The 20,525-nt window shown below is 38.1% G+C and overlaps 1 protein-coding gene across 1 annotated transcript in view; it reads right to left on the reverse strand.

Annotated features, from left to right (window-relative positions):
• LOC117753403 (alpha-tectorin-like) overlaps positions 1-20,170 on the reverse strand; it is a 31,383-nt gene extending 11,213 nt beyond the window's left edge. The window contains 24 exon segments of the mRNA XM_034571481.1: positions 1,351-1,413; positions 1,516-1,618; positions 1,906-2,065; positions 2,200-2,451; positions 2,721-2,881; positions 2,974-3,158; positions 3,311-3,430; positions 3,574-3,851; positions 4,091-4,374; positions 4,471-4,866; positions 5,336-5,532; positions 5,645-6,042; positions 6,234-6,388; positions 6,680-7,275; positions 7,362-7,914; positions 8,062-8,645; positions 8,732-9,308; positions 9,411-9,811; positions 10,143-10,293; positions 10,424-10,519; positions 10,615-10,893; positions 11,145-11,260; positions 18,316-18,339; positions 20,152-20,170. Coding sequence (XP_034427372.1) covers positions 1,351-1,413; positions 1,516-1,618; positions 1,906-2,065; positions 2,200-2,451; positions 2,721-2,881; positions 2,974-3,158; positions 3,311-3,430; positions 3,574-3,851; positions 4,091-4,374; positions 4,471-4,866; positions 5,336-5,532; positions 5,645-6,042; positions 6,234-6,388; positions 6,680-7,275; positions 7,362-7,914; positions 8,062-8,645; positions 8,732-9,308; positions 9,411-9,811; positions 10,143-10,293; positions 10,424-10,519; positions 10,615-10,893; positions 11,145-11,260; positions 18,316-18,339; positions 20,152-20,158 — 6,136 coding nt within the window. The 5' untranslated portion in view covers positions 20,159-20,170.
• Positions 20,171-20,525: the final 355 nt, after the last annotated feature.

Below are 20,525 nucleotides of genomic sequence, written 5' to 3' on the forward strand. Positions count from 1 at the left end.
TGATCTGGAGCGTTTGTCAGCGACTTCCAAAACTCGTCAGTGACTTGAAAGTCGGGCTAAAAACTCTGATGCGTGAACTAGGCTTTACTTGGATTGAATTATACACTGATACTTGGTCATTGATACACTCTGCATCTTGGGTAAAAGTTATTTATTATAGTTATGCAACTCTGTTTCATTCTGTTGTTTTATTGCCTTCAATGATTTATAGCTTTTTATTGTAGTAAAGTCTGGCAGACAACCTATTTCCTCCTCTGGGCCAATTGAAACAGGTTGGATTGAACCTGGATTCCCAGTAACAAATAATAATTGTATCATTCAGCAGGAACAGGAGCAGATAAAAGATATAATAGCTTTTATAAGCGGTTATCATCCAAAGCCAAGCCTTGTCCTGGAGGACGCCATGCATTTCCTGACGGCCTCAAAGAAAGAAGAGATTGTCGTGTCAGAACCAATCTTCTGTTACTCACAAAAATTAAATAAGGTCAAATAACAGTAAATTGGGAAAGAGATGGTTCACGGTCAGAAAACACAAATCAAAGCATTTTATTCAACCGATCATTGCTAAATTCAGAGTTGGGATCAGCCTTTTTGACTAATGAAAGAGTTACTCCACCAAGGAGGTCACAGTATGTCTGCATTTCTGTTTGTCTGTGAGCAGGATTATGCAAAAACTACTGAACGGATTTTATTGAAACCAACAAAGATCGATTACATTTGGGCCCGAACTAAAGGGTGGATCAAATCATTTGTATCAATGTCTTTGACATTGCATCTCTTTCTTTTATTTGACATTTTATCGATTTCCCATATAGAAATCCTTGTATTGTAATGTAAAGCACTTCTTTGAGAAACCTCCACTATGAACAATCACGTACTTCAGTGTTCCTGCTGGACTGGGTTTGTGTTCAAAAAATCGTAGGCAACAAATTAGATCTGTTCTCCACACATGAAAATTCTTTAATTACACTTGGAACCTTTACGATACATGATCATTTGATTAGACACGGCCATTTTATTACATTACATATCATTTAGCTGACGGTTTTATCCAAAGCAACTTACAATAAGTGCATTCAACCATGAAGGTACAAACCCAGAACAACAAGAATCAAGAAAGTGAAATTTCTTCAAAAAAGCATGGGATTGAATCAACGAATATAATCTGTTAGTACACCAAACAAGTGGTTTCAGCTTCATCATGCTGTATGTAAGTGCCCCCTAACCCTAATTTACTGATGTAAATCAAAATTACTTAAAAAATTTAGTTATAATCCAAATATGTTGATTAATTTTAAAATAGCGATCATCACTGATCTCCCTAGACCAGAATTTTGGCGGTAAGCAAACTGAGCAACAAGGTCACCAGCGGAGTCAACAGGCCTGGGGCAGAGCTTGTCTCCCTTGATATGCCTGCAAGAGAAGAATCAGAATTTCAAAACATGAATGAAATCACACTCAAGCTCTTTGTCATCTCCAAGAATGCAACGTTATGAAAAGATAAGAGAGCTTTACCACTTGTTCTGTCCGTTAGGCTTAGGGGTCCTACTGACAGGTATGAAGTGTCATGGAAGGTTACGTCCCTCTCAACTCGCCTGTGGTGGCCCGGGTAGCAGTGCTGCAAAAAAGAACATGAGAAGCTTATGCTAATTCACCTGTTGACAATTAATCTATTCCATAAACTGCATGTAAAGATGTCTGCATTTCTTCCCACTGTACGGAAATGGAGCTAAAACCTTCTGGATACGGGATGCTGCCATCTTGCGCAACATCAAAGAGCATCAAATAGCATCAATTAGCTAATTAAAACCAAACTTATCAGGAAAAGCTGACCCCTAACATTACTGAGTAGGGGTTTATGACATATCCTTTAGCCAGCCACCATATATTTTTAATACAACTCACAGCTGTGCAGTTGTTGTTTCTCAGAAGACACAGGTGAACCCGGCAGTGCAGGTAAATGGAAGAAAAGTTGGAAAATGTGAACATCCTGAAGGAGAAACGAGCCACAGTGGAGTTGCCGTTCTCAATCAGTTTTACTGTCCCATCCTCTTCATTAGGGCACCTGGAAGACAGGGAAGGTAACATTGTGAAAGAGAGAAATGGTAGACAAAGTGAAGAGAAGTACTTTTTCATATTTGGCAATCAAGAGTGAGAAATCACTCTGTTAAGACGAAAGAGTTGCAATAGTTCCTTTACTCTGAACTGATGAGATCCCAGCGAACAGGGTAGGTCTCCTGGTTGACTGGCGTGGCCCAACAAGAGTCCAAAACAGTGGAGATCTGCCGCTGATCGACTCCTTCCGTGCGCACCGCCACATACAATCTCTGGTCTATTTCCATTTCAACATTCCTGTTGCTGGTGAAGGGGTGGCGGAAGCCAGCATCCTGGTAGGGGATCATCCTCATGTGATACTCCCCTTGGCCAGCTGGAAGCTTCTTCCTCACAATGCTATGAAGAAAACACGTACTGACTTTAGAAGGAATCCATTGACAGGTATTTGTTGACTTCCAAGCTCAAGAGTCTTAATTGGAAATGCATTAAAAATTAACCTATTTATTAATTTAAATGGTGGGTGATGAGTGTGAGTAATTACAAAAAATATTTTTGAAATACGTAACAATTGACACTAGTAACATCTTATACATCATGACAGACCTTGATGGACCTAAGTGATGAAATCGATCAAATACAACATATAGAGGAAATGGGCTGGTTACCTCTCTACAGGATTAATGCCCACATCCATAGACACGGCCTGAGTCAGAGGGTAGACACAGCAGAAGAGCAGGTGGATGTTCCTCTGGCGGCTGATTAGTCCATCATGAGGGTCCACATCGCCCTGGATGGTATTCTCATAGATGAAATGGGTTCCATTGCTCTTCAAATTGAAATGACAAAACAGTATTAGTTGGTTTGGAAATAAATGATCTGAAATTATATTCTGTATGAACTGATCACGAGTGACTGCACCTTGAGGACCGTGCCGCAGTGACGCTCGTTGTTGTTGAAGTCGAACACCAGTCGTCCATTCTGAAGAGCACCTTTACAGGACTCCTCTTTGAGATGGAGGGCGTCGGAGTGGAAGCCAGCTTCAAAGAGCTGACAGCGGGACACGGACATGGTGCCCGCACTACTGACGCAAGAGATGGACGAGTCTATGAGAGAGAGAGTTAGAAATAAAAATGTGTCTCTTTAGTTTTTTAGAATTTCGTCTCGTTTTAGGCCACATGAGCTTTTATAATATGTGTATCTGTTCTGTAAGTGTCAGTAAGAATGCCTTTGTCAACAGTGTTTTAAGAGGCCTCACCGTAGCTCTCGTTATTGCGCCGATGGTGGTGTTCATCACAGAAGCAGCCGTAAACCCCGTCCTTCTGACCACACCACTCATACTCTGTGCAGTTCAGCTCTTCACACGGGTCGGATGTGGCTGTGGAAGTAGTGAGGAAAGGACAAGAGGAAAAGTTACGAAATGGAATAAGTCAAAGTAGTGCAAACGGCTCGCTCTATTAACCTATTGAGTTATTGTCTCATTTATCATCTTGGCTATCAATTAGTTAAGTTCAACTTTACCACATTGCAAAGCCGGACGCCACTCAGAGATGTTCAACCCCAAAACGGTGCAGGTTCTCTCATAGGCTGAGATGGCAGAGCACAGCATGCCATTGGCTGGAGTGTAGAGGCAGAGATCATAGACACAGGAAGTGAAGAATGGCTGAGGGTCAGAGTGGGAGTGGCAGTCGCTGAATGGGCCGCTGGTGTTGGTGATGATGCTGCACAGCTCAGTGTATTCTTCCCTATAGATGCAGTTGTTCAATCCATCATCGATCCTTTCATCAGTTGATCCACATCTAGAAAAGGCATCATACATATTTACTCTTGAAGAGACTGACTTTGTTTACTTTGCTACAACATTCTTCTCTGTAAGATTTCAACAATCCACTTATATGAGACTTGTAAACAATGTTTTAAATGTGTAGTGGTGAAACTGGGGAAGATACTATCTACTCTATGTAGAGAAAGTGTTTTAACTGACAATGATAATTCGGTGGTGGAATATCCTAAATAAGTTCTTTTCATAGCAGCTCACCCTGATTGGCTTGTCGGTGCCTTCCAGCTGTGTCCAAACTCATTGTCATTTTGTGCCAGTGTGCCATTGGGCAAGAATTTGTCATCTGCAGGATCATTGTTGAAATTTCCACACATCCCAGTGACTTTGTTTTGATGATTTTGGCCGATTCTGACCACTAAGGTACTGGTGCCGTCAAAATGGACCATCAGGTCATTGGCAACGACCACTATGTAGCTTCCCTGCCTCACAATGTGAGCTAGAGCTCCTCTGGGGGTTGGAAGAGAAACCACACTTCCATTTACCTGGAGGGAAGAGAGACAGACAAAAGGTGAAGAGGAACTTGTTCACACCAGACAGATACAGTGACATGTTCATTCTTAGAGTAATCACAGGCTTACCGTTACTCTCTTATTTGGTCCAATCCTCAGATTCACTCTCTCTGTTTGGTTTGAGAGGAATATATCCACTGCTGACACATATGACACGCGGTTGTTGCCACGGTGATTATTGGTGGCAGCTACTAGAAATTGGGTTCCACTGGTCCTGTTGCCAACACTCTCAGTGATGGTGTAAGAGCAAGTGCCCTGGAAATGAGCCAGTGCCCCATCAAAGGTGTAGTAATGTGGATCCCCCCACACGGTGCAAATGGCCATTGCACTGAAACAGCCCAGCTTTCCATTTCTGATGGTGCACTGTTGTGCAGGCGTGCAAGATGCAGCAGAGCAGCGCAGGTCGTTTGGAGCATGACATTTACATTTCTGGGAGCAGCCGTCTGTCCAGAAGGACTCACCCGCCTGCAACGTGGGAGGAGAGGAGACACATGAAAACTTCCAAAATTTAGCATTTTCTACAATAATAACACAAAAAACGGTGCTGAGAAGAATGGAAAATGTTATATAGCACACATTAGTTACTTATCTTGATTGATAGAATGAAGACTTTATGTTCATTATGTATGTATGTAGCAAATATGTATTCCTGGTTTAAATAATCTGATGACAGACCAGGCAACTTCACTTTTATTAAATGAAGATACAGTTTTTTGATAAGCATAGTGATGGGTGACAGACGCAGGAAGTGGACATCAGGATTCTGACATCTAAGAGAGCTGCTGAATAGCTCTTTACCAATGGTCAATGGCCATATGTACAAAGACTGACATATTTGCAGAATTTATCTGATAGGAACTATTCAATATTCTACTGTTCAATTTTCGAGCATATTGATAGAAATCTTGTTTTATTGTTCATTTGTATGACTTACATCATAGTAGAAGCCGTCATATTGGCAGCCACAGTTTTCCACAGGGACACACCTCGTCCCACTCCTGACGAACCCCTCATCACAGAAACATCCCTCAGAGCAAACCTGCTCACAGGTGGCATCAACGCTGCTGGCACAGGTGTGGCCACAGTCGGTACCACACAGCTCATAATGGCTGTTGACTGGACAGCTAAGTCCTTAATAATTCAGGAAAGAAAAGGTGGCTATTAGATGGTTATCGTAGATTTAAAAAATCTAAATACAGTAGTTCAGTCAGTTTGCTAGTGATGCATGAACGGCTTGACTCACTGCAGGTGGTGTTCTGTCTCCAAGGGTAGATTCGAACATTGGCAGACTGACAGGCACTGACATAAGCTTGAATGGCCCTGCACACAAGATCTTGACCATTTCCCGACACACAAACGTCAAACACACAATCGTTGAAATATGGCGCCGGGTCCACTTCCTCGTGGCAGAAGCTGAAGGGGCCGTCAGCTGCTTGAATCACTTCACACTGAGCTCTAGCAGGGCGCTCATCGGCACACCGAGGGCAGGAGGAACCACAGCCATCGCTGCAGGTGTAGTTTCCTGCCACCTTCCAAGATGTCCCAAACTCACCTGGAGTGGGGACTATTGCTCCAGATGGGGTGCGGAAGTCATCACTGTGATTTCCATTGAAGTTTCCACAAAGTCCACATGTTTTTCCTCTATAAGGATGATAATTAATTGGGAAAATTCAGTGCCATTAACCCGGTACAATCAATCAATCAAACATTACTTGTGTTGCCCCTTTAATGTACAGTAGGTTAGTGCAATACAAAGACAAATACTTTAACTATTTACAACTAAAACACTTCTGTGAAAGTTGTTTGTGATTTAAACTCTGAATGACAAATACCTGTAATGTGATGGCACCGAGATGTACACTGTGCTCCATCCATCGTATGAGACGCTGAGGCCAAAATCAGCATTGATAAATGTGCGTGATCCACTTGCAAAGATCGACACATTTCCACTCAACAGAATTGGCAGATTGTTAATTATTCCGTTAACCTAAAACATTGGAGGAAAAAATTGCAAGAATAAGCTAAATATATATATTGTTTTACTTAAAATTAGTTGGATATTTGTGACCTGGATTCAGTTGCCAGTATTCTATGGTTATCAAACTACTGTAAAGGCAACATTTGTGAATTACCTCAAAATTATCTTAAATGTTTCTACTGCAATTATGTGTTACCAGTTACACAACTTTGCAAATGCCAATGTGTTTGCAGTAAGACAGAGCCCAAACTCTGGGGCCTCAAAAACTGATAATAATCTTTCAAACATTGTTCAACTCACCTCTACCACACCTCTGTTGTGCCTGGACACACGCAGTCGGTAACCCAATACATTCACAAAAACCTCAGCTGTGATTGAAACTGTCCTCCCATTCCACGGCTCATTCTTAGCCTCCACTGAAAATTGAACTCCATCAGTGTCATTACAGAGGGTTGCAAGAACATATCGGCAGGTTCCCTGGAAGTCAAAGGCCTTGCGATCAAATGTGAGGTAATGGGGGTCTCCAGAGGCAGAGCAGGTGCCATGAGGGTTGGGATGGCAGCCAAAGTCGCCCCCCACCACACGGCAGGACTCCTGGGGACCACAGGAGCTGGGACTACAGTGCACTAACCCAGTTGTGCCATTACAGGAACAGAAGCTCTGACATTCTTCACTGTCCCAGAACTGTTCTCCACCTTGCCGATAGCGTCCATTGTGATGGCATCCGCAGGATGTTGGTGGCACACACTGGTTGCCGTTGAGGACAAAACCATCATCACACTGGCAACCCTCCTGGCACACAGTGTTACAGGTGAATGGGAAAGAGAGGCTGGGGCAAGTGGAAGGACAAGCGGTTTCACAAAGTTCATAGCGGCTGTTTCGAGGGCAGGTTTGATCTAGAGGATAACAAACAGGTTGAAAAGGTCATTACATTGTTTTATACCATATTTAAAGTTAACACAACAGGAGGAAAAGTGCTTACCACAGCCCGTTGCATTCCTCCAGTGTGGCAAGGCGACGCCCTTCTGCTGACAAATCAGTGCATAATCCCGTAGGACCTCACAAAGTGTGGATGCTGGATCACTAGAGCCTCCCAGGATCTCCATGCACACTTCCACATGCGGCCTTGGGTCTACCATGGCCCAACACTGGGTAAACGGCCCCTCTCTTGAGCCAATGATTCCACAGTACTCACTGGAGTTGTAATTTGTTGGAGAATTACGATTTACACTTTCTACACAGTGTGCAGCGAGGGAGCCGTCTCGCCAGCTGTCTCCAAAGACCTGAGAGCTGTTGACCGGAATGCCATTGGGTGTGCGGAAGTCGTCATGTGAGTGACCATTGTAGTTACCACAGAGACCACCCAGGGAACCGTTGTAGACACCAGGTGCAGTGACACGCACAAAGTGAGGCCAGACTGTCTGCACGGTCACACCAAAGGACGTGCGAATGATGATACTGTGAATGCTGCTGTGGTAGATTTGGATTCGGTTGGATGCTGAGCTGAAAGGTAGTCTGATCCGCTGACCGTCCACCTAGAGAGCCATTTAAACAGCCAGAGTCAGACATGCTTGGAAATAAGACGTTCATTCAAAAAATCCAAAATGTATGTATTTGTTTGGACCTTCGTCCTTTCATGTTTCTTTTGTCTTCAGTTTTTGTAATATCCTTAATTATCTTACCTGAACCGTGCTGCTGTTGGCCATCTCAATGGAGACTTGTGTTCCCTCTGCCTCAAACTTTAGCAACCTGGCAAATCCGTGGTGGCCTCTGGGTACTTTTTCTGCTGTCACCACAAAGTGGGTGTGAGCAGACAATCCCATCACTTTGGCAAGAGTCAGGCGACACGCCCCAGGATACTGGTACATCAGTCCATCAAATGTTTGATATGACCCTGGTCCCCTTGTCCAGCATGTTGCATAGCTGTTAGGTCTACACCCTCTTTCTCCCTCCTCCACCCTGCAGGACTCAAGTGGACTACAACTATGTGAACGACAAGTCATGCGGCCAAAACTGCAGCTACAACGTCTTCCACAGTTATTGTCAAGTATCACAGTTTGTCCAGAGCTGTAGTAACGATCCTCAAAGCTGCAGCCACACTGAGCATGAGGGACACAGACCCCAGCACTGAGGATGTAGCCTGAATTGCAGATGCAGCTCTCCTGGGCAGGGAGAGGGCAGTTGTGGGTGGAATTGGGATTGACACAGGTAGCTGGACATCCTGTGCCTTGGGACTCAAAGTGGCTGTTGGCTGGGCAGGGGATTTCTAGACAAAAACATAAAATAGACATTGACCTCATGAAAATGTTGAAATGAAGTTTTAACATAATGTTAAATGAGTGACAGACATACCACAGAATCCTGATCTCCTCCAGCTTGGCAGCTGGATACCATTCTGCTGACACTGACTTGCGTAAACATGTAGTGCTTGACACAGAATGGGCTGGTACCCTCCTCCTACACAGAGATCATACACACAATTGTCCACAAAGGTCTGTGGGGGAAGTCGTTGATGGCAGGCGGCAAAAGGTCCAGGCCGTCTCTGGAGGATACCACAATGGTCTGCATTGCTGTATAAAGCTGTCTGCTGTGCAGCACAGTCAGCACAGTCCAGGCCTCTGCATCGGATCCCACATCCGCGCTCATCATCTCCTGGTGCTTTCCAACTCTGGGCGAATACCACATCAGAGCTCACAATGGCACCTTGGCGAGTTTTAAAGTCATCCCTGGGGTTGTTATTGAGGCTCCCACATAAGCCACAGGTTGCATTTTGGTAAGTGTGGGGTACGCTGATCCTGACATAATGATATGCGTCGTAAGAAACCACCAAGCCAAAGTTAGTACTGATGACCAGAGAAAAACCTGACTGGTAAACCTGGACAGAACCATTGCTCAGGGAGAATGGAATAGCAGCATAACTTCCATTGACCTGTAAGCACAGAAACAGGCAAAGACGTCATTGTTAACAATACAGAATACATAAAAATACTATATAAAGGGGCGGTAGGCTTGTTGTGAGGTTGATGCTTACCTTAGCCTCACCACGATGTCCTTTGACGAGCTCGATAGTTTCATTGTTCACGAACACTTTCACCAGTCGTGTCCAAGAGACTCGTGTACTGCCACGGTTCTCGTTCTTGCCCTCTACTCGATAGTACGGCAGCCCACGACCACATTGTTCTGAGAGAACATAAGTGCAGGTACCTTGAAAGTGAAACACTCTGCCATCGAAGGTGCGGTAATGTGGATCACCACTAACGGTGCAGGTACTTCTCTGCACCGTCTGGCAGGAGAACTTAAATGAAGCACGACGGCAGATTTGTGAAAAGGAGCAGGGTTGCCTGAAACACTGCAGGCCTGCTCTGGTGCAGGTGCACTTCTGTGCGCAGGTTCCATCACTCCAGAATGAGTCTCCAACCTGCACAGAACTCCCTTTGAGAGAAATAAAAATAAAGGTTATTTGAAAGGCTGAGGCTTCTGTTACTATTTAACCATTTAACTTTTTGGGGGCATTTTTGCCTTTAATTTCAGAGCAAACAGTAGAGTGGTGACACAAAAGAATGAGAAAGGATGAATGGTCTAAAACAATTTGACTAACAGAAATACTTAAGTGTCCGCATAAATTCATCTTGACAAATCACCACATTCCCCGTGTAATAGCCATCAGCTTTGTGCAGCATATAAAACCTTAATCAATGGCTTATTTGTTGATCACATATCCACATTACATTAAATAAGTATCCCCCTCTGGTTCAGGTCTTACCATTAAAAGTGCAGACTTGTCCATGGTCTGTCCGGAAAGCCCAGCGACCGGGTACGTTGACGTTGCTGCTCAGACTGAAAACTGTTGCATTTCCACTGAATGATCCTGGGATGGTGAGATGGTGAGGAGAATGGGCCGTGTCATATCCAGCCTGGAAACACATGTTGCAAAGACACAATGAAATGTTTGTTTTCTTTCTATTTCTTCACTGCCATTACTGCAAGAACAGCATGGAAACTTAAAAACATGTTTTGCAGTTGTTTTTATTTGTAAGCACTAACCTGTACACTGCGGCTTGTTGCTGCTATTTGACCGTAGTTCATCAACACAAATGAGTAACTGCCACCAGAGATCAAGACTGCTTGCACTGTTGTTCGCTGTAAAAAATGAGTTGTTTTTACAAATAGTAATTGATAGAACACACATTCACAACAAAATCAAGTATTTCCCCAATAAAAACCAGCTGACTTACTGTGCCACTTCTTGGATAGTAGGCCACCTCATACCATGTAGCAACAAAGACCCAGTTGGCATTAAAGCGCAGTAATGGGAAGTAGGTATTAATGTCCCGTGTAGCTTGTTGGAGGACACTGCCACTGGTATATTGGTTGTAGTAGATCTGACCATTTCCTCGGTTATCCAAATCTGTCCAGAATGGAGCGATAAAATCTCTGGATCCACATAGTGGAAACCGTTGAGGTGAGTAACGATACCATGAAGCATTAAAGGTCAGGTGTCCATTGTGGTTCACCTGGAAACACATAAAACAGTATTTAATAATAAAGATTTAGTGGGGATTGATCACAGACAACCGTACAAATATCAACATATTTATAACATAAATGTTTTATGTTTATGTTTCACTACATACTATTTGCTTCTCCAAACCATTTTGTCTTTTTGTCTTTACAACTAAGATCTTGAATTGGAAGGGATTGTCTAACCAGTGGATGCAAATGGGATTTGTCCACATAGAATACAACAAAAACAATTTTTACATACATAGATCTGATTATGTGACTGTCCAAAGTAAACAAAAGCTCGTTGCAGGGGAATTCGAGGTGAACTTCCATCATCTGATCGAGAGCTTGTTCTTCCATTAATTGGGTAAAGGGGTCCTGTGTAAAGAATGAAAGAAGTGACATTAAAAAATAGAACAACCATATTGGTGTTATTATCATATAAAATTTCTAGATCATCACACCTAACCATTAATATCCTTGTTTGATCCTACTTGCAGAAACCCTGTATTTTTTGTGGTCTCTTAAAGAAATGTACTGACCGACCAGAACAGATCTTTTTCATGTCAGAAAGCTTTGCATGTCCACACGTTTTCCTTTTATTAATAATAATAAGCAAAACTTAACAAAAGGGCCAATTAATTGAGACATGACTTAAAGGTTCATTGTGTAGGATTTAGTGACATCCAGTGGTGAAGTTGCACGTTGCAGCTGAACACCCCTCACCTCACCCTCCCCTTCCAAAAATGATAGAGAGCCTGTGGAAGACTTCAGTTGTCATGAAAGTTCATAATAATTAGATAAGATAATTAGTTTGTCCAATTCTGGCTACTGTAAAACAAAAACTGCCGTCTCCATAGAGAACACCAACCCCCGATGTAAATATAAAGTATTTAAATACAAAGGGCCCATTATAGGGTAAAGGAAACAACAATTCGTAGAATTTAGATGAAACACACACTAATGAAAACATCACTAGGATTACTTTATTTTCAATTTCTGCCACTAGATCCCTTTCACCTAAATCTGACACATATTTTAAAGCTACTCAGTCTTGCTAACAAATGCGACACTGGTAATGGATGTGATCCGGTGGTAAAAGGTAAAACCCTGGCAACACCTGCTTTGAGCTGACTGACCTCAATGTGTGACTACCCTCGGAAGAGAATGAACAAAGAAAAAACTCAGAGCTTATTCAAACTTCAACTTACTTCGAGCCTGTGGTGCCGTTGTAGCCCCTAAAGCAAATGATTAGATATAATTAGACAAAACCATGAGATTTTTAACATCAATCAACATAGATGAGTCAATGAATTTATGTAAATACAACAACAAATGTGTATCTCGTTCACCTTGACCTCGGATAAATCAGTTCCAAAAGTTTACAAAGGCAAACAAATACAAAGAGCTTATTAAAACTTCAACTTACTTGTAGTCGGTGTTGTCGTTGTAGCTATTAAAGCAAATGATTTGATAAAATTAGAAAAAACTGAGACTTTTAACTTCAATCAACATAGATGAGTCAATGAATTATGTAAATACAACAACAAATGTGTATCTCGTTCACCTTGACCTCGGATAAATCAGTTCCAAAAGTTTACAAAGGCAAACAAATAGCTGATTAAAACTTCAACTTACTTGTAGTCGGTGTTGGCGTTGTAGCTATTAAAGCAAATGATTTGATAAAATTAGAAAAATACTGAGACTTTTAACTTCAATCAACATAGATGAGTCAATGAATTTAAGTAAATACAACAACAAATGTGTATCTCGTTCACCTTGACCTCAGATAAATCAGGTCCAAAAGTTTACAAAGGCAAACAAACACAAAGAGCTTATTAAAACTTCAACTTACTTGTAGTCGGTGTTGTCGTTGTAGCTATTAAAGCAAATGATTTGATAAAATTAGAAAAAACTGAGAATTTTAAATTCAATCAACATAGATGAGTCAATGAATTTAAGTAAATACAACAACAAATGTGTATCTCGTTCACCTTGACCTCAGATAAATCAGGTCCAAAAGTTTACAAAGGCAAACAAATAGCTGATTAAAACTTCAACTTACTTGTAGTCGGTGTTGGCGTTGTAGCTATTAAAGCAAATGATTTGATAAAATTAGAAAAATACTGAGACTTTTAACTTCAATCAACATAGATGAGTCAATGAATTTAAGTAAATACAACAACAAATGTGTATCTCGTTCACCTTGACCTCAGATAAATCAGTTCCAAAAGTTTACAAAGGCAAACAAATACAAACAGCTTATTAAAACTTCAACTTACTTGTAGTCGGTGTTGGCGTTGTAGCTATTAAAGCAAATGATTTGATATAATTAGAAAAATACTGAGACTTTTAACATCAATCAACATAGATGAGTCAATGAATTATGTAAATACAACAACAAATGTGTATCTCGTTAACCTTTACCTCGGATAAATCAGTTCCAAAAGTTTACAAAGGAAAACAAATACAAAGAGCTTATTAAAACTTCCACTTACTTGTAGTCGGTGTTGGCGTTGTAGCTATTAAAGCAAATAATTTGATAAAATTAGAAAAAACTGAGACTTTTAACTTCAATCAACATAGATGAGTCAATGAATTTGAGTAAATACAACAACAAATGTGTATCTCGTTCACCTTGACCTTGGATAAATCAGTTCCAAAAGTTTACAAAGGCAAACAAATAGCTGATTAAAACTTCAACTTACTTGTAGTCGGTGTTGGCGTTGTAGCTATTAAAGCAAATGATTTGATAAAATTAGAAAAATACTGAGACTTTTAACTTCAATCAACATAGATGAGTCAATGAATTTAAGTAAATACAACAACAAATGTGTATCTCGTTCACCTTGACCTCGGATAAATCAGTTCCAAAAGTTTACAAAGGCAAACAAATACAAAGAGCTTATTAAAACTTCCACTTACTTGTAGGCGGTGTTGGCGTTGTAGCTATTAAAGCAAATGATTTGATAAAATTAGAAAAAACTGAGACTTTTAAATTAAATCAACATAGATGAGTCAATGAATTTAAGTAAATACAACAACAAATGTGTATCTCGTTCACCTTGACCTCAGATAAATCAGGTCCAAAAGTTTACAAAGGCAAACAAATACAAAGAGCTTATTAAAACTTCAACTTACTTGTAGTCGGTGTTGTCGTTGTAGCTATTAAAGCAAATGATTTGATATAATTAGAAAAAACTGAGACTTTTAACTTCAATCAACATAGATGAGTCAATGAATTTAAGTAAATACAACAACAAATGTGTATCTCGTTCACCTTGACCTTGGATAAATCAGTTCCAAAAGTTTACAAAGGCAAACAAATTCTAAGAGCTTATTAAAACTTCAACTTACTTGTAGTCGGTGTTGGCGTTGTAGCTATTAAAGCAAATGATTTGATAAAATTAGAAAAAACTGAGACTTTTAACTTCAATCAACATAGATGAGTCAATGAATTTAAGTAAATACAACAACAAATGTGTATCTCGTTCACCTTGACCTTGGATAAATCAGTTCCAAAAGTTTACAAAGGCAAACAAATAGCTGATTAAAACTTCAACTTACTTGTAGTCGGTGTTGGCGTTGTAGCTATTAAAGCAAATGATTTGATAAAATTAGAAAAATACTGAGACTTTTAACTTCAATCAACATAGATGAGTCAATGAATTTAAGTAAATACAACAACAAATGTGTATCTCGTTCACCTTGACCTCAGATAAATCAGGTCCAAAAGTTTACAAAGTCAAACAAATACAAAGAGCTTATTAAAACTTCCACTTACTTGTAGTCGGTGTTGGCGTTGTAGCTATTAAAGCAAATAATTTGATAAAATTAGAAAAAACTGAGACTTTTAACTTCAATCAACATAGATGAGTCAATGAATAAAAGTAAATACAACAACAAATGTGTATCTCGTTCACCTTGACCTCAGATAAAGCAGGTCCAAAACTTTACAAAGGCAAACAAATACAAAGAGCTTATTAAAACTTCAACTTACTTGTAGTCGGTGTTGGCGTTGTAGCTATTAAAGCAAATGATTTGATAAAATTAGAAAAAACTGAGACTTTTAACTTCAATCAACATAGATGAGTCAATGAATTTAAGTAAATACAACAACAAATGTGTATCTCGTTCACCTTGACCTCAGATAAATCAGTTCCAAAAGTTTACAAAGGCAAACAAATAGCTGATTAAAACTTCAACTTACTTGTAGTCGGTGTTGGCGTTGTAGCTATTAAAGCAAATGATTTGAAATAATTAGAAAAATACTTAGACTTTTAACTTCAATCAACATAGATGAGTCAATGAATTATATAAATACAACAACAAATGTGTATCTCGTTCACCTTTACCTCGGATAAATCAGTTCCAAAAGTTTACAAAGGCAAACAAATACAAAGAGCTTATTAAAACTTCAACTTACTTGTAGTCGGTGTTGGCGTTGTAGCTATTAAAGCAAATGATTTGATATAATTAGAAAAATACTGAGACTTTCAACATCAATCAACATAGATGAGTCAATGAATTTATGTAAATGCGACAACAAATGTGTATCTCGTTCACCTTGACCTTGGATAAATCAGTTCCAAAAGTTTACAAAGGCAAACAAATAGCTGATTAAAACTTCAACTTACTTGTAGTCGGTGTTGGCGTTGTAGCTATTAAAGCAAATGATTTGATAAAATTAGAAAAAACTGAGACTTTTAACTTCAATCAACATAGATGAGTCAATGAATTTAAGTAAATACAACAACAAATGTGTATCTCGTTCACCTTGACCTTGGATAAATCAGTTCCAAAAGTTTACAAAGGCAAACAAATAGCTGATTAAAACTTCAACTTACTTGTAGTCGGTGTTGGCGTTGTAGCTATTAAAGCAAATGATTTGATAAAATTAGAAAAATACTGAGACTTTTAACTTCAATCAACATAGATGAGTCAATGAATTTAAGTAAATACAACAACAAATGTGTATCTCGTTCACCTTGACCTCAGATAAATCAGGTCCAAAAGTTTACAAAGTCAAACAAATACAAAGAGCTTATTAAAACTTCCACTTACTTGTAGTCGGTGTTGGCGTTGTAGCTATTAAAGCAAATAATTTGATAAAATTAGAAAAAACTGAGACTTTTAACTTCAATCAACATAGATGAGTCAATGAATAAAAGTAAATACAACAACAAATGTGTATCTCGTTCACCTTGACCTCAGATAAAGCAGGTCCAAAACTTTACAAAGGCAAACAAATACAAAGAGCTTATTAAAACTTCAACTTACTTGTAGTCGGTGTTGGCGTTGTAGCTATTAAAGCAAATGATTTGATAAAATTAGAAAAAACTGAGACTTTTAACTTCAATCAACATAGATGAGTCAATGAATTTAAGTAAATACAACAACAAATGTGTATCTCGTTCACCTTGACCTCAGATAAATCAGTTCCAAAAGTTTACAAAGGCAAACAAATAGCTGATTAAAACTTCAACTTACTTGTAGTCGGTGTTGGCGTTGTAGCTATTAAAGCAAATGATTTGAAATAATTAGAAAAATACTTAGACTTTTAACTTCAATCAACATAGATGAGTCAATGAATTATATAAATACAACAACAAATGTGTATCTCGTTCACCTTTACCTCGGATAAATCAGTTCCAAAAGTTTACAAAGGCAAACAAATACAAAGAGCTTATTAAAACTTCAACTTACTTGTAGTCGGTGTTGGCGTTGTAGCTATTAAAGCAAATGATTTGATATAATTAGAAAAATACTGAGACTTTCAACATCAATCAACATAGATGAGTCAATGAATTTATGTAAATGCGACAACAAATGTGTATCTCGTTCACCTTGACCTTGGATAAATCAGTTCCAAAAGTTTACAAAGGCAAACAAATAGCTGATTAAAACTTCAACTTACTTGTAGTCGGTGTTGGCGTTGTAGCTATTAAAGCAAATGATTTGATAAAATTAGAAAAATACTGAGACTTTTAACTTCAATCAACATAGATGAGTCAATGAATTTAAGTAAATACAACAACAAATGTGTATCTCGTTCACCTTGACCTCAGATAAATCAGTTCCAAAAGTTTACAAAGGCAAACAAATACAAACAGCTTATTAAAACTTCAACTTACTTGTAGTCGGTGTTGGCGTTGTAGCTATTAAAGCAAATAATTTGATAAAATTAGAAAAAACTGAGACTTTTAACTTCAATCAACATAGATGAGTCAATGAATTTAAGTAAATACAACAACAAATGTGTATCTCGTTCACCTTGACCTCAGATAAAGCAGGTCCAAAAGTTTACAAAGGCAAACAAATACAAAGAGCTTATTAAAACTTCAACTTACTTGTAGTCGGTGTTGGCGTTGTAGCTATTAAAGCAAATGATTTGAAATAATTAGAAAAATACTTAGACTTTTAACTTCAATCAACATAGATGAGTCAATGAATTAAAGTAAATACAACTACAAATGTGTATCTCGTTCACCTTGACCTCAGATAAATCAGGTCCAAAAGTTTACAAAGGCAAACAAATACAAAGAGCTTATTAAAACTTCAACTTACTTGTAGTCGGTGTTGGCGTTGTAGCTATTAAAGCAAATGATTTGATAAAATTAGAAAAATACTGAGACTTTTAACTTCAATCAACATAGATGAGTCAATGAATTTAAGTAAATACAACAACAAATGTGTATCTCGTTCACCTTGACCTCAGATAAATCAGTTCCAAAAGTTTACAAAGGCAAACAAATACAAACAGCTTATTAAAACTTCAACTTACTTGTAGTCGGTGTTGGCGTTGTAGCTATTAAAGCAAATGATTTGATATAATTAGAAAAATACTGAGACTTTTAACATCAATCAACATAGATGAGTCAATGAATTATATAAATACAACAACAAATGTGTATCTCGTTCACCTTTACCTCGGATAAATCAGTTCCAAAAGTTTACAAAGGCAAACAAATACAAAGAGCTTATTAAAACTTCAACTTACTTGTAGTCGGTGTTGGCGTTGTAGCTATTAAAGCAAATGATTTGATATAATTAGAAAAATACTGAGACTTTCAACATCAATCAACATAGATGAGTCAATGAATTTATGTAAATGCGACAACAAATGTGTATCTCGTTCACCTTGACCTCGGATAAATCAGTTCCAAAAGTTCACAAAGGCAAACAAATACAAAGAGCTTATTAAAACGTCCACTTACTTGTAGTCGGTGTTGGCGTTGTAGCTATTAAAGCAAATAATTTGATAAAATTAGAAAAAACTGAGACTTTTAACTTCAATCAACATAGATGAGTCAATGAATTAAAGTAAATACAACAACAAATGTGTATCTCGTTCACCTTGACCTCAGATAAATCAGTTCCAAAAGTTTACAAAGGGAAACAAATACAAAGAGCTTATTAAAACTTCCACTTACTTGGAGGCCAAGTAGTCCTCAAAGCTATTAAAGCAAATGATTAGATATAATTAGACAAAACCATGAGACTTTTAACTTCAATCAACATAGATGAGTCAATGAATTTATGTAAATACAACAACAAATGTGTATCTCGTTCACCTTGACCTCAGATAAATCAGGTCCAAAAGTTTACAAAGGCAAACAAATAGCTTATTAAAACTTCAACTTACTTGTAGTCGGTGTTGGCGTTGTAGCTATTAAAGTAAATGATTTGAAATAATTAGAAAAATACTGAGACTTTTAACTTCAATCAACATAGATGAGTCAATGAATTTAAGTAAATACAACAACAAATGTGTATCTCGTTCACCTTGACCTCAGATAAATCAGGTCCAAAAGTTTACAAAGTCAAACAAATACAAAGAGCTTATTAAAACTTCAACTTACTTGTAGTCGGTGTTGTCGTTGTAGCTATTAAAGCAAATGATTTGATATAATTAGAAAAATACTGAGACTTTTCACATCAATCAACATAGATGAGTCAATGAATTAAAGTAAATAACACAACAAATGTGTATCTCGTTCACCTTGACTTCGGATAAATCAGTTCCAAAAGTTCACAAAGGCAAACAAATACAAATAGCTGATTAAAACTTCAACTTACTTGTAGTCGGTGTTGGCGTTGTAGCTATTAAAGCAAATAATTTGATAAAATTAGAAAAAACTGAGACTTTTAACTTCAATCAACATAGATGAGTCAATGAATTAAAGTAAATACAACAACAAATGTGTATCTCGTTCACCTTTACCTCGGATAAATCAGTTCCAAAAGTTTACAAAGGCAAACAAATACAAAGAGCTTATTAAAACTTCAACTTACTTGTAGTCGGTGTTGGCGTTGTAGCTATTAAAGCAAATGATTTGATATAATTAGAAAAATACTGAGACTTTCAACATCAATCAACATAGATGAGTCAATGAATTTATGTAAATGCGACAACAAATGTGTATCTCGTTCACCTTGACCTCGGATAAATCAGTTCCAAAAGTTTACAAAGGCAAACAAATACAAAGAGCTTATTAAAACTTCAACTTACTTGTAGTCGGTGTTGGCGTTGTAGCTATTAAAGCAAATGATTTGATATAATTAGAAAAATACTGAGACTTTTCACATCAATCAACATAGATGAGTCAATGAATTAAAGTAAATAACACAACAAATGTGTATCTCGTTCACCTTGACTTCGGATAAATCAGTTCCAAAAGTTTACAAAGGCAAACAAATACAAACAGCTTATTAAAACTTCAACTTACTTGGAGTCGGTGTTGTCGTTGTAGCTATTAAAGCAAATGATTTGATATAATTAGAAAAATACTGAGACTTTTCACATCAATCAACATAGATGAGTCAATGAATTAAAGTAAATAACACAACAAATGTGTATCTCGTTCACCTTGACTTCGGATAAATCAGTTCCAAAAGTTTACAAAGGCAAACAAATAGCTTATTAAAACTTCAACTTACTTGGAGTCGTTGTTGGCGTTGTAGCTATTAAAGCAAAAGATTTGATAAAATTAGAAAAATACTGAGACTTTTCACATCAATCAACATAGATGAGTCAATGAATTTAAGTAAATACAACAACAAATGTGTATCTCGTTCACCTTGACCTCAGATAAATCAGGTCCAAAAGTTTACAAAGGCAAACAAATACAAAGAGCTTCAACTTACTTGTAGTCTGAGGAGTCCCCAAAGCTATGAGAGAAAACGTATAGATATAATTAGAAAAATACAGAGACTTTTAACGTCAATCAACAAAGATCAGTCAATGAATATTTAAAGAAAATACTTACTCATCATCCCCAAAAGTAGCAGAGGCCACAGGATTTGACGTGCCATTTTTGAAAGTTCAGAAATCAAACCTGCTGATCAAATATGATGCATCAAAATTCAATGAGGGAAAAAAAAAAAAAAAAACTAAACTAGGAATCACACAGGAAGCACAGAACCCCACAGGAATGCAAAATCCTGTATATTTGTATTTATGAAGTGCAAAAACAGTGTCTCTGTTATATTCTGCTCACTGGCTATAGCAGGAATGATCCCCTATGTGACTGAGGTAATAATGGTATTAAACAATAAACTGGCAATGTTAGAAGATGATAAACATAATATTGTTTCATTAGATACAATTTATTGTCATTACAGTTAAAAGTCTACAGATGGA

Source organism: Hippoglossus hippoglossus, chromosome 19 (assembly GCF_009819705.1).
Source record: "Hippoglossus hippoglossus isolate fHipHip1 chromosome 19, fHipHip1.pri, whole genome shotgun sequence".
NCBI lineage: Eukaryota > Metazoa > Chordata > Actinopteri > Pleuronectiformes > Pleuronectidae > Hippoglossus > Hippoglossus hippoglossus.